The sequence below is a fragment of the Dromiciops gliroides genome, chromosome 5 (genome assembly GCF_019393635.1).
Source record: "Dromiciops gliroides isolate mDroGli1 chromosome 5, mDroGli1.pri, whole genome shotgun sequence".
NCBI classification, from domain to species: domain Eukaryota; kingdom Metazoa; phylum Chordata; class Mammalia; order Microbiotheria; family Microbiotheriidae; genus Dromiciops; species Dromiciops gliroides.
The window spans coordinates 95606351-95620874 of NC_057865.1; the positions used below are offsets into that span (position 1 = coordinate 95606351).

The 14524-nt window shown below is 40.6% G+C and overlaps 1 protein-coding gene across 1 annotated transcript in view; it reads right to left on the minus strand.

Moving 5' to 3' along the window:
* Positions 1–1089: 1089 nt before the first annotated feature.
* Positions 1090–14524, minus strand: part of CNTNAP2 (contactin associated protein 2) — a 2668322-nt gene continuing 2654887 nt past the window's right edge. The window contains exons 23-24 of the mRNA XM_043968036.1: positions 9374–9448; positions 1090–7708 (exon numbers count right to left, since the gene is read on the minus strand). Coding sequence (XP_043823971.1) covers positions 7509–7708; positions 9374–9448 — 275 coding nt within the window. The 3' untranslated portion in view covers positions 1090–7508. The remainder of the gene's footprint in view (positions 7709–9373; positions 9449–14524) is intronic.

Below are 14524 nucleotides of genomic sequence, written 5' to 3' on the forward strand. Positions count from 1 at the left end.
CCCTAGCATAATGAAGCTTAAATTCCTGGCTCCTTTGCCCTCCAGCACATAACCTATCATGTCAGTTTTATAGGTGAACAAAATGACACACCATGACAAGAAATACCTTCCTTCTGTCACCTGGTTAGTTGGTGGCAGGACTAGAAAGAATAATGAGTTGCTCTGACATGAGTAGCTATTAAACATAGTAAACCTTCTTAGAAGCGAATATAAGAAAAGATTCTTAGAGATGCTGTTGATGGAGCCCCTCCTTTTCTAGATAAAGATAAACTGAAACCCAGAAATGTTGTTGTGACTTGCCCAAGGTTGTACAGCTAGTAAGATGCAGACTGGGGACCAGAGCCCAAGTCTGTGAGTTCCTATCCAATATGTTTTGTACTACACGTGGGTTCTTCCTTCTTCCCCCTTATTTAGTTCTGTTTTCTTCTTAATGAACTTGTAATAGTTCTAGTTTCTTTTTAATGAGAGAAATTACTCCCTAGTGAATCATGTATATAAAGGCATAAATCCCAATATAGTGTGGCTCTGGAGGATTTAATTGGGGCAGACAAATATGGTTCTGGTTCAGAAATTTCATTTATTCTGCATATTCAAAAAATATCTAGAGTTGATTAAAAAGAAACCACTAAGGCTAAATTTGGAATGAAGCTAGTTTTCTAGACTCTGTGTGTCTATTGCAAAATGCCCTCTCCCATACTTTAAATAAAGGTGAGGCGTTTCCATGGACACTACCCAGGCTCTGTGTAACCACCATTTTAATAAGCAGAGTATAAAAGAAAGAAATTTAGAAACCCAATTGCCTTTAAAGTACATAAAGAAAGTGAGAAAAATACCCAAAGAGTTCAGAATAGCCAAGAAGGAAGATGGATAACAATTGATAGTTCCAAATGAGGTATGAATTTCCCACCTTTTGATGTATCCCTTTGTGAGCAGATAAATCTGTTTCTTTTCAAAAGAGAACTTTCTCATTAGGTGGTGACCACAGTGTATTTGTACGCTGATATCCTTTCCCTGAAAGAGAATGGTTTCCCCATCTTTGTCACCCTCCCTCCCTATGAGATGGTACAAAACACAAAGAGACAGCTCTTAGGATAATTAAAACTATTTTGAATTTTTTATTTATCAATCTGGTTTCTAATAGAATCTTAGTTAAAATGAAAGACATTCACAAAGAATATCAGGCATAATATAACATACATAATGTCCTTCTTTCCTTCTAGTTTACATGCTGTTGCTTTTAGAGGGTGCAATTGTGTGCTATTTCATTAGGATGGAACCCCCCCCAATTGCCTGCCTTTTTTTTTTTTCAGAACTAGAATTTAGCTCAGCTTTCCAAAATTGTAACCCCTGCTGTCACCATGCTTATTACAAAAAAAAATGAAAATAAAATCTTCCTAACCAAATGGAACTTGGGAATGGTGATGCTTTGAGTTGAAACCTTGGGAAACTGAGCTGAAACTGAGAAAAGAGACCTCCCTGTTTTCCCAGAGCTAGATTCTGGGTAATCTGCAGATTAACTGAGATTTTGTCAGTTTTGAGATGTAGATGAACTGAGTGAATTTGCTTCTAAGGGGAACTTTTACCTAAATGTCAAACTGGAAATACCACATTCTTTGGCCTGTCTGTAACAAGTAGGAGTAATGGTCAGCACCCTTTCCTCAGGCTTGGTTGGGAAAAAAGTTCTGAAATTCCATAGCTGTGGCTGTGAAAGCAATATACCTAAGAGGATAGTTGGAAGTAGCCCTGCATGTCAGAGAAGCTCCAGGCTAAGCTAAAATGTTGCATTATTTTATACAGATTCTTCTGAAAGGTTGCATGTCAGGACAGCCAAATACAAAGTGAGGGAACCTGGCATGAATAGGGAGGATAAGCAGTAGCAGTCCTAGTCTGGGTTTTCAGTGAAGGGCCTTATTCGCCTCACAGAAGATTTAACTTCTCCAGCTCTCATGGGAGAATATCTTGGCTCTGGCTCAGCTTTGCTCCTGTGATCTTTACTGGATTCAATATTCAGCAGATGCTTAGCCATGTCCCATCAGTTACCTCTTGACCTATCACCAGAGAGGGAGGAGGCTGCCTTCCACTTGGCGTACTTGACTAGAAATTTGTAAAAGCCTTGTAGTCAAGATGCAAAGACACCTCACAATTCCCCTGGGAGGTAGGTAAAATCTGCTCTAGCTAAAAAAGATGGGAATGGAGACTTAGTTAAGGTCACATAGCACACTGGTGACAGAGAAGAAGCTAGGATTCTGACTCTCTAAGTCTTCTTCTGGTTGGGTCAGAAGGTAGCCATGGAAGCTGCCTTCAATACTGAAAAGAATGTTTTAGTGATATTGGCATCCCAAATCAGTGGGATATATCCTTTTGGTTCTGGTTTGTTTTTCCTTATTCCATGGAAAGACTTTTAAAGGTTAGGATAAGGTGCCCCCTGAGTTCCTGTTGGCTAGTTTGCTTGTATCTGGTACAAACTTCCTGGCTGCTAGTGTACTTTTGCAATCTACTAAGCAAGAATATGCAATTAAATGTCCACATTATTGCATTCATTTGGGAAAATGTTTTTGTCACTGAAGAAGGAGGACAACCCGAAAAGGTTCCAATTAGAATCCAGATCTTTTGTGGGGCTAACAGGGCTTAATTTGGCCATTTGGACCTAGGCACATTAAGAGTGAGTTGTAATTTTGGAAGGAGAGGGAGAAAAAAAAATTGGTAGGAAGAGAGAATGGAACAGATGAGGCAAAGGAAATTAAGCATATTCCTTGTTTTTGGTGATCTACTGCAAGTTTGGATTTTGATACCCTGTTGTCTTTCCCCTGAGTTACGTTGTCTATCCCTTCTGATATTCTTTTGCCCCATTGTTTGACCTAGCTTAGCTAAAGCAAGGACCAAACATGGGCCCCATTGAGTGTTCTGTGTGCAGACAGTTCGTGCTCAACAGATGTTCACTCCCAAGGGCTTACTATTTGCTTAATGCCCGAATGGTCAGTGCCTCTTCCTGTTGGATGTGTGCTCATCATAAGCTTATGGATAGGATCCCAGCAAAGGATGAGCATGATGATGATGATGGAGGTGCTGATTGATTGCATCCCTTCAATGTTAATGGGAGAATAATTCTGAGCAAGTTTTCCCACCCAGTACACCTCTGCTTTCTAAGTGGCTTTCTTTTCTTTTGAGCAATTGATGGGCTGACTTGAAGACATGCAAGGCAACAATAAAAAAATGTATTCCCATCAGCTCAGGAGAATTACAGATCAAGAGCCGGAAGAGACCTGAGAGGTCATCTAGCCCAATGACCTCATTTTACAGGGGAAGAAATTAGGTCCCAAGGAGATTGAGTGATTTTCTTGAAAACAAGCCTGGGTAGGACTTGAACTCAGGTCCTCTGCCTCTACTACTCTTTTCACAACACCTCAGTGCCTCCTTTTGTACATACTTCAATAGGTCTGTGATTTCATTATCAAGCTATCCCCTAATGCAGACTGTAGTCCTTCCTGGCCTTTTTAGAAGATTTCATGAGCTGTCGCGGTGGGAATAAAATTCATCCCTGTTTGGGATATCCTTCTGGCATGAGTCACACTGTATTTAACTAGACCAGCCATCACAAGAACCTTCATCAGGTCTGTGGTCTGAGCCTTTAAAGCTTGGTTGGACCTGACAGGGTTTGAACTCAGCTGGCACAGCTTTCAAGAGCCCAGGGTTACTTACATAACTGGAGGAAGCATCAGATGAAGGTTTTAAGTGAAGTCCCTTCATGGTTGCTTTGTATTTAATGAGACACTTAATAAATGTTGGATTGAATATTATCATGAGTTTCGACTGAGAGTAATAAATCTGTTCCAACTTGTTGACCTGTGTTGCTTCTGGCTTAAGTGAATGTGCTAATTATAGGTATAGCCTTAGAATGGCACTGATTTACATGCACAAACCAAACCAAGCTTTGAAAAACCTGGATTCTCAGGTTAAACATCATAAACCTTCCTCTCTGACTTTCGCGATTAGACGAAAAGACTGTCTTCCTCCATTTTTGAAATCTTTAAAGGCCTCTTTGTTACATGCCATGGTATTCTTAGGCAAAATGATAAAAAAAAACCCCAAATACTTGGTTTTGTCAACTGGGACATTTCATACATCAATGAGTTTTGTAGGTTATAAAGTAGTAAGGTGAGATTAGGTACTAGAGTTGGACCCTCTTCTTCAAGGGTGCATAGGGGATAGGGAGTTCCATCCTCCTTTCTCCGTGAAACAACACATTGCTAATGGGAAATTCATTGACAATGGCCTTTAGAAAACATTTGGGAGTTTTCGAGTCCACAACCTTGAGAAACCAAGGATTTTTTTAAACCATTCATTTGTCACTTACCTACAATATTAACTTTCTGCAGTTGCTCATGGTCTGGGTTCCCAACTAGGTTATTAATTCCTCAAGTATAAGAATTGTGTTTTGGATGCCTTTGTGTCTCCTCTATGCAAAAGTGACTTGATGAAGGTGAACTGATGATGCTGATAGAGGTGAACTCAACTTTCCTGTTCACTTAAGATTCATGGCAATTCCCCAGGATCAAAATATCTGGAGATATTGGTATAATTTTCTTTTATGCCTGCTGATATCAGAAGGAGATATGGAGAGGTCAAGGGAAATGAGAAAATAATTTTGGTATTCAATGATGGTTTGGGCCTTTCTCTGACCAAATCTTCTTGGAGAGAAGCCTAATGAGGCAAAGAATTGGGTGTAAGGTGCGTGATGAATAGAGGTTATGAGATGCTGGAAATATTTTTCACATGGGGCATATTATCTGGCATTATTTGTCATCAGCAAAACGATACCTTTAAAACAGGTCAAATTTTTAAATTCTAAATTTAAGACTATTTTTAAAATGTGGTTTTCCTGATTTAAAGTGAGAGAGCCCAGAGTGGACATTTTTTAAAAGGGTACACTGATGAATGTAACTGCTTTATTCTTTTGATAAACTATTAGAAAATAGTCATCCTTGTTGCATTGTACTTATATGATTCTTATGTGAATAATGTGAAATAGATAATTAAATTTTTTTTTTTTGTGGGGCAATGGGGGTTAAGTGACTTGCCCAGGGCCACACAGCTAGTAAGTGTCAAGTGTCTGAGGCTGGATTTGAACTCAGGTACTCCTGAATCCAGGGCCAGTGCTTTATCCACTGTGCCACCTAGCTGCCCCCTAGGGGAGCAACTTGAAATAGAAATAATATTCCCTTTAACAAAGCTCTCTTCATTTAATGTTTCTTCAACTTTAAAGTCCACATTGACTCTAAGTGGTTATGTTCTAATACTTAGTCACCTGAAATGCAACATTTAGTTCATAGCACGTATATTCTTGTGACGTGCTATCTTTCACCTTAGATCATCATCACTGGATAAAATGAATTCAACCACCCAAGATGTGGTCATAATCACCTTAGGACTCATGAGCACTCTAGTATCCTGAAAAAGTTGTAATGGGAACATTTCCGAATACATTTCAGTATGCATTTTTTGGGGGGTAGCACCCTACAGAAGAGAAGTATCTTCACTTCTCTTAACTTTTTTATGTCCCCTTTTAGGAAGGAGAGGAAAACAGTGAACAGGTTTAGTTAAGTGGTTGACATATGAAGTGTATGTCATTAGCAGAGGCTGTGTGGGAGAGGGATAGGTCAGAATGATCCTAGATGTTAGGGTATAATTAAGGAAATAACCTTATATCATCCTTTGCAAATAAATGACTGCTTTTTTGGATGCATTGCAAATGTCTTAGTCAAAATGTGTAATTGTAGTTTGCTATGCAATTTCTAGGAAGGGTTAATTTTATTAGGCAGAAGGTAACTAGTTCTAGCCAATAATAAATCTCTTCTTGTCATCAACTAGCTTTGATGCCTCATTGCAAATCATTATACATTGAGTCTATCAATGGGAACTCCAAGTTGTTGTCTTTGTGATAAATGCAAAGTTCAATTGTGTTTGAGTTTACATAATTCCTGAATTACCTACTGGGCAGTGTGTTTGCTTTGTCTGGAAGATAACTTGGATGATTTTAAAGAGAAGATGGTGTTTTCCAAATGATTCTTACGTATGAAAGTGAGTCAATAACTAAAGTGAATTTTCATAAACATTGCTTTAATCCCAAACACACTCACCACCACATCTTCCTTACCATGAATACGTGGTGTTCACCTTTTCTTCAATATAAAGTTGGCCAGGTTTTTGTTCATACTTCTGAAACAAAGAATTTTTAAGATGTGCTTAAATTCACTTCAATGATTGGCTCACTATCATAGCAAAAAGGAACCAGGATCTAGTAGGATGAGTATTGGAAGGGCACACCCAGCTGGGCAGGTGTAAAGTTACAAGGAGAGTGAAACTGGAGACCTCAAAAGAAGGGTGTCTTAAGGACAGTGACCTACTCTATGCATTCACTATGCAACATAACAGGGTTGCTACTTTTACTACTGTCTATAAAAGAAATAGAAGAAGCAAACAAACCACGGCATCTGGCTCTAATTCCCTACTGTGATGCTTATGCCTACACACAGAATATGCCAATGTATCACAGGAAGAGTGGAAGAGAAATTCATAAGTGACATCATAGCCAGAGAGAGAGAGAGAGAGAGAGAGAGAGAGAGAGAGAGAGAGAGAGAGAGAGAGAGAGAGAGAGAGAGAGAAACAGAATAGAGCTAAGACTATGTACTTAGAACAATATTATTTCTCAGAGCTTAATGAAAAAAAATCCAAATAACTTTTCATAGTTCAGAAAACTCCCCTCCCCCCAACAGTGGTAACGATGATGACATGGTTTTACATCACTGCTAAGTATTATACAGTCTTGTCCTTCAACAGCCTGTTTCACATGAGAGCCCTCGGAGTGTGGGCACAGGTCGATGGCCCTGTGGACCTTGGCAAAAAGTGAGTCATTTCCCTATGCCCCTTTCTTCTCCCAACTCCCAATTTACAAGACCGCCAAATGAAATGTGATGTAAACAAGATCTAGCTAGATACAACAATAACCCATTAAGAATGGACTCTATGAAAAAAGAATCATTGGAGGCCATATATGTATATATTTATCGGTTGTTCTCAAGACAGAAATATCCAAATTCTAAGGGCTCCTAAAAATGTAGAAAATGGGCCCTGTTGCCACAGGTATTTAGAACACCTCTAAACACACACACAAAAAGACAGGTATTACTGACAGATTGTAACCAATGTGGAAACTCTAAAAGCATTTTCTTCTCGTTGTTTTGTTTGGATACAGAAGGAGAGACAGAGCTGTGAATGGATATTAAAAAGTTCTCATTTCTAAACACCTTTTTGTTTTCCAGTCCCAAGGATTTTTGTCTGTCCTTTGCTTCCCCGAGTTGTGCTGATCTTTTAAAGATGTGCTCAAGAGTCCAAAGCAGAGTGCTTTCCCCCTTCTTTGAGGTTCCCCTTGTGCCCTCTTCCCTGCTTACCCCCACTTTCCTTCCCTCTCCCATCCCCCCCACCCCATTGCCACGCCCTAGCTCTCTCTCTCAGATAAGCCACTCTTTTTTGCTCTCATCAATGGTTTCCGTGAAGTTCGGGTCGTGGTTCATGATGGCGGCATCGGCGCTCTCAGCAGACTCTGCTCCCTTGGCTTCATTGGTGTGGTAGGTGCCCTTGTGACGGAACATGTAGCGAATAAGGAACACTAAGGTGCAGAGGATGGTGAAGATCACCACGGCAATGACCCCTGTTGGAAAGAGGAGTGGTATTGAAGGTTACATAAAACCTAAACATTCTCTTCCACCTCTGGTCCAGCCATCTGCTCTGTCCCAACTCCTCCCCACTCCACCTCAAAACAGAAGATAAACGGATCGCAGACTCAGAGCGAGAAAGAATCTTACACGTTATAGTGTCCAACCTCCTCACATTATTCTCGCCGCCCCCCAACAAAAAACAGGCCTGGAGAGATTAAGCGATTTGCTCATGGTCATACAGGTAGTAAGAAGCAGACCTAAGATTTGACCCAGACTCCCAATTCAGCGCTCTTTCTATTATACACCCGGCCTTCTGGTCCTTATTGGATTTTATTTTGCACAGAGAGAACCACAGTCAACACTATTTGCTATGGCTGAAACAACACCCATAAAAGATCATAGTCTCAATTGTGTTCTCATATACATTTCTCGCAGAGTTTCTGCCTCTTAATTAGGAAAATTAAAAAAAATTGTTGAAAATGCAGAAGTTAGTTGGCTAAAGACTAGGGCGATAGCCTTGGTCCAGCAAAACATTCTCAGAGAACAGAATAATTTTTATAGGAAGGGTTTAGGGGAAGAATTATTCTTGGTGGCATGATAATGATGATGATGATAACAACAACTTAGATTTCTATAGCCCTTTAAGGTTTGCCAAGTGTTTTATGAATATTATTTTATCCTCACAACAATCCTAGTAGGTAGTTTCTATTATTATGCCCATTTTAGAAATGGGAAAACTGAGTCAGACAGAGGTTAAGTGACTTGCCTGGATTATACAACTAGTGTCTGAGGCTAGACTGGAACTCAGGACTTCTTGACCCTAAGCTCAGTGCTCTATTCAGTGTACCATCTAACTGCCTTGATACTAGGCAATTTAAATGTTCCTGATATCTTCAGTCAAGATAACTTTCTGAGACATGTCCTTAATCTATATGTGTCTTCCTCTTTAGATTCCTTGGGAAACCCAGTGAATGGAAATGGAGGAAAACTTGCTTTTCTGTGACTCGGGGATGGGAGGGGCCTGTCAGCAAGTAATTGCATGTTGGAATCTGATTCAAAAGAATCAAACTGACTTTCAAGTTAAAGGAAGAAAATAACTGTTTTAGGGTTGGCTTATTTTAAGCTTCTGGATGTCTGCTGTTAAACCAGCATTTGAAAGTTGTAATTTTTTCCCATTGCAATAACTCTTCTAATGCATATGCTTTCCCCACTTGTCACTGTGTGCCACCTAAAGGAGAGTCCCTCTTGAAGGGTCAGAATAGGTGCACATATGCTACGTGAATGTTCTCTCCTTATGTGTATACACTGCTCTGGCGTTAGCTCAACATTTAAAAAATACTCTTCGGGGGCAGATAGATGGCACAGTAGATAAGAGCACTGGCCCTGGAGTCAGGAGGACCTGAGTTCAAATCCGACCTCAGACACTTGTCACTTACTAGCTGCATGACCCTAGGCAAGTCACTTACCCCCGATTGCCTCAAACCTATGGGACCATTTCCAGTTATCCTGATGTATATCTTGCCAGTGGACCCAGATGTCTCTGGAGGCAGGTGACTTTGCATAACCTTTCCTCATTTAAATCCAATTCACTGCAAATCATGAAGTCACTTCCTGATATCATGGTCCTTTTCAAGAACAAAGGATAAAAAACAACCTACCTCCAATAATTGCTGAATTTCTGTTGACTCCATCCCTTATAGCTTGTCCTGCATTGTATGGAAAGTCAGCACTGGCTGTAAAGGGGAAAAAAAAATTCAAGTTTAATATAACCTAGGAAGAAAAATCTGCCAACAGTCTCACAATTAACATCAAGTAATTTACCAAACAGATTTCTTTGTACAACTGGTCTCAACCTTCCTTTCCAATCCTACCTTCTACTACTTGCCAACATGACGCAGGACTACCCAGAAGAGCATTGTGTTCTATGAGTGAAGTGGAATCGAAGTAGCTCAAAAGAAATGTGAAATGTGTACATTTAGAGACATCTCCACTCCAAATGTTCACACGGACTATTTGTGCTCGACCTGTGTTGGAGCCTTCTGAGCTTATGTTGGTCTGATCAGCCAGTCAGACACACTATACCTTGACCCCAACATAGTGATGCCATTTTGGTCATCTTTGAGAAGGAAGGATAACAACCATGTTCCAGGCATAGGGATAGCATCTACCATTCTTTTTTTTTTTTTTTTTTTGGTTTTGTTTTGTGGGGCAATGAGGGTTAAGTGACTTGCCCAAGGTCACACAGCTAGTAAGTGTCAAGAGTCTGAGGCTAGATTTAAACTCAGGTCCAGGGCCGGTGCTCTATCCGCTGCCCCACCTAGCTGCCCCCAGCGTCTATCATTCTTTTTTTTTTTTTTTTTTGTGAGGCAATTGGGGTTAAGTGACTTGCCCAGGGTCACACAGCTAGTGTTAAGTGTCTGAGGCTGGATTTGAACTCAGGTACTCCTGACTCCAAGGCCAGTGCTCTATCCACTGTGCCATCTAGCTGCCCCCAGCGTCTATCATTCTTAAGCAGTACCACAGTCATTCTCACCCCTGTCCTTTTGGTCAAGTTGCTCCCCTGAGCCCTCCATTGTGTTTCTGCCTTTTTCAACTCTGGTAATTCAAAGATTATACTTTCAATGTGGCCAAGTTCAAGTTTCACAGTCTAGAGTCGTTCTACTGCAAATTCACCTAGTCCAATATCAATGCCATTGTAGGAATGAAATCTTCCAGTGACTATTTCCAATAGGAAAGAATGCAAACTCCTTAGTGCAGCAATTAAGTCCTTCTAAAATCTGCCCTCAACCTACCTTTCAAGGCTTCCCTTTCCACATTATCCCCCTTTATACAATCTATGTTCCAGCCTCTCTCCCACCTCTGGGTGTATGCTGTCCCTCAGACCTGGAAAGGACCACCTCAAAAAGCCTTGTCTTCCTTCAAGGCTTAGCCTTGACAGATGAAGATATTCACTCCATACAGCACTTGGTAATATTCCTTCCTTTGCCACAGCATGCTCTTGTGCACAGATTTGTCTCTCTCCTTCCCCTTCCCCTTTTATGTTGTAATCTCCTTCAAGGCAAAGATAGTTTTTCTTATCTCAGGCATATAGTGTGCCATCTTGCACCTAGGTACTTAATACACTTTTTGGGGGGTGTGGGATATTTGATTAATTCTAATTGGAAGCAAGTTCCTTATGTTGGCCCCTCCAGTCTCCCTGCGACTCCTAGTCTGTGAGCACCTTGAGGGCAGGGGCTGTCTTTCGCCTCTTTTTGCATCTCTTGTTCTTAATACAGTGACAGACACATAGCAGGGGCTTAATAAATATTTACTGATTGAACGACTGATAGGGTTGCTCTCCAGGATGACCTAAAGCATATGTACTCATTCTCCCATAATACTTTTCTAATATTTACACACAAACATCATGTCCTCCAAAGTTCAGAGGCTTCGAGAATAGATGATTGAGCATCTAATCTAACCACCTCATTTTAACAGATGAGAGAATCGAGATCTGTTAGGTCAAAGTGATACATCTAATGTATAGAAGAACCCGGAGATGCCAAGTCCAGAAGGCGTTACGCCATCTACACTGCAGCCTCTTCACCAGGCTAAACAGTAATTTCTTTAAGGATTCTTCAGATTACTTGGTTTCAGGATCCCTCCCTGCATTGGCTGCCGCCTTCTTCTTCTTCTTTTTTTTTAGTGAGGCAATTGGGGTTAAGTGACTTGCCCAGGGTCACACAGCTAGTAAGTGTTTAGTGTCTGAGGCTGGATTTGAACTCAGGTACTCCTGAATCCAGGGCCAGTGCTCTATCCACTGCACCACCTAGCTGCCCCTGTGCCTTCTTCTTAATGTTCTCCAATGTGTCAATCTTTTTTTTTTTAAAGCAGCACTCAGTACTATACCTATTACTTTAGATGTTGTCTAACAAATACTAATAATTTAGCTTTTTAAAAATCTTTTTAACTTCTCTATTTCCAGCATGGCCCCTGCAGCCATCCCTGAAGGGAATAATCCTTTTTTTTTCCCCTTCCTTTGGGGCAATGAGGGTTAAGTGACTTGCCCAGGGTCACACAGCTGGTAAGTGTCAAGTGTCTGAGGCCTGATTTGAATTCAGATCCTCCTGAATCCAGGGCCAGTGCTCTGTCCATTGTGCCACCTAGCTGCCCCCGAAGGGAATAATCCTTATGGAGAAATGCCTGCCACCCTGTCTCCACCACCACTAACATCAACTGCTGGCTAACTGCCACAGGAATGCAGATATGTACAAGGACCCGAGTGAAAGCTGTTCCCCTCCACCCCGCAAACACCAGCCCTGCCACTGGCCTGACCCTTGCAGCCATCATCCAGGGGAGTAATGCTTGTGGAGGAGGTGACCTCCATTCCTGTTACCACCAACTGCCAACCAACTGTCACCAACGGGTCAGGCTAGCTCCTAGATTGGACTATTAAAGTTATTCTCAGGGATAGGGGACAGAAAAGGAGACTGAAGAAATGTAGATGTAGGACGGGTCAAATCTGACCCAGCTCAAGAAAGAAAACACCATGACAACAGAGAAGCTTATGAAGAGAATAAGCACCATCCCAGAGGTGGAGATGAGTGTAAGCCTCTTAATGAGGGCCAGTGAAGACTCATTAGAATAACGGCTTTTAGTCCACTTACCACTAGTTATTGTTTCTGTTGTAATAGTCAGCTCCAGTTGTGTTTAAAAAGGTTAAGAAAAACGTCAGCAATATCAAATGCTGACTTGGCAATTTGTAATCAGTGTGCAAAATAGGTGAACATTTTTAATTATTTCCTTATGGTAAAGAAATCCCCAGGCATTTTTCAAGGCCTTGAACTTTTCTTTTTCAATGTGTTTATGCAGTAGCTTACACTGGTGTTTGATTCTTAATTGACTAAATGTACACGAGCAATTATAATGTTTATAAATAAAAATTCTCTACTGAAAAGGTCAGGCAGGTCAAACTATTGCTATCACATTGCCTCCCACTTTTCCTCAGATCTGTGTGGAGACAGCCCAGCACCATAAACTTAAGAGCTGTGGGGATAATAGTGCTCATTCCACCTACGCACTTGCTCTCCCTGTTTCTAGACTAAATCCCCAGAGAACAACCTAGAGATGCAGGGCAATCTTTGTTGAGAAGGGGTTCTAGATCCTTACTACTACCGGTTGCTGACCTGCTGCTAACAATGGGCAATAAGTCCAAGCACCCCAGGATGGTAGTGCCCTCCCAGACCACAAGCCCTATTTCTAGTCCTATAGCCATCATCCAGGGAAGCAACCCTTTTGGAAATGTAACCAGGCAACCGCCTCTATAGGTGGTAGCTGTAGCTACTGAAGACCGGGAAAGAAACTTCTCTCCATCAAAGTCCTTGAGAACTGTTAAACAGCTCAACATCAGAGATGGATACAGTTTTATTGAAGAACATGACTGATACTGATTTGCCTTTGCACCCTAAGGATCACAGAACCTTTCCATCTGACTTATAGTTAAAGCCTCCTATATAGACATAGTGAGTGCCTAATTAATTCTTATTCATTCATTCATTTCACCTCCTGACAAATGGAGAATTAAGATAAAGCTTATATAACTGTCAAGTAACCCATCAACCAACAAGCATTTATTAAGCACCTAGTGTATACCAGACACAAACACAAAAGTGAAATAATCCCTGATCTCAAGGAGTTTATACGAGTATATAGGAAATATATATATATATATATATATGAAATATATACAAGATGATATTTTTTAGGGGAGAGGGGGAGGCGTTAGTAGTTGGGGAATCAAGAAAAGCTTTATGTAGAAAATGGCCCTTGAAGACAACTGGCTTCTTCCTCTTTCTTATATAAGATATTCTGTTTCCTACCTGTGTACCTTTGCACCGGCTGTCCCCAATATTTGTGCTCCTTCCTACACATAAGGAAAGACCAGAGCCCCATTATTAGGCTGCCATGAACTATGGGGACCTTAGAACTTAACAGTGGTTGAGATCAATCCTGACCCAAATCCAGAGACCCCAGCCTGGAGGAAGAGGCCCAGAATGAGAAGGACTCTGCTGCCCAATTTCTGGTAGCCACGTTTCTACCAATTTGAGACTGAGGAATAGCCGACTATACCCTAAAATTTCAACCCAATACATCTGGCTTCAGATAATATTTGTACATGAGGAGTTTGCCATTTTTGATATGGCCACCTTCTTACTGCAAAAGGCACCCTGTGAGAGAGCATTTGCTGCTTAATGGTTAGAAAGACCATCAAGACCCCTAAATCCCAATTTTCTAATGCTAGTGAGAATTTTAGAGAACAAAATTTTTTTTCCTTAAAAATTTATCCCATAAAATATAGTGACATTTCTCTTAAATTATTATTATTGAATTATTTAATAATCAAATATAATTAAACAAATTTGTTAAACTATTAATTATTAAGGTTAGATGTGAATTTTATTTCTTTTTAGTTGCTTTAGGGAATTAAACTTTTAACTTTCTGAGACATAGTCTGACCTTCCATTGGCTTAACATTTCCTGTAGGAATATCCAAACATCCTGGCAAAAAGAACCCTTTAATTCCACACTCTTCCTACATAATACCGGAAGTATTGTCTTCTACTACTTAGTGCCTAGACCCTTAATTACCACAATTTCCATTTTGTATATGATTATTCCTGTACATGTTACTTTCCCCAGGGAAAAATAGAAATTCCTTGGGATTAGTTTATTTTTATCTTAGTATTCCCAGGGTTTGGTACAGTTACTGGCACATGTGTTGTAGGATCATAGGTATAAATCACAGGCCTTCTGGTTCAATCCCATTTTAC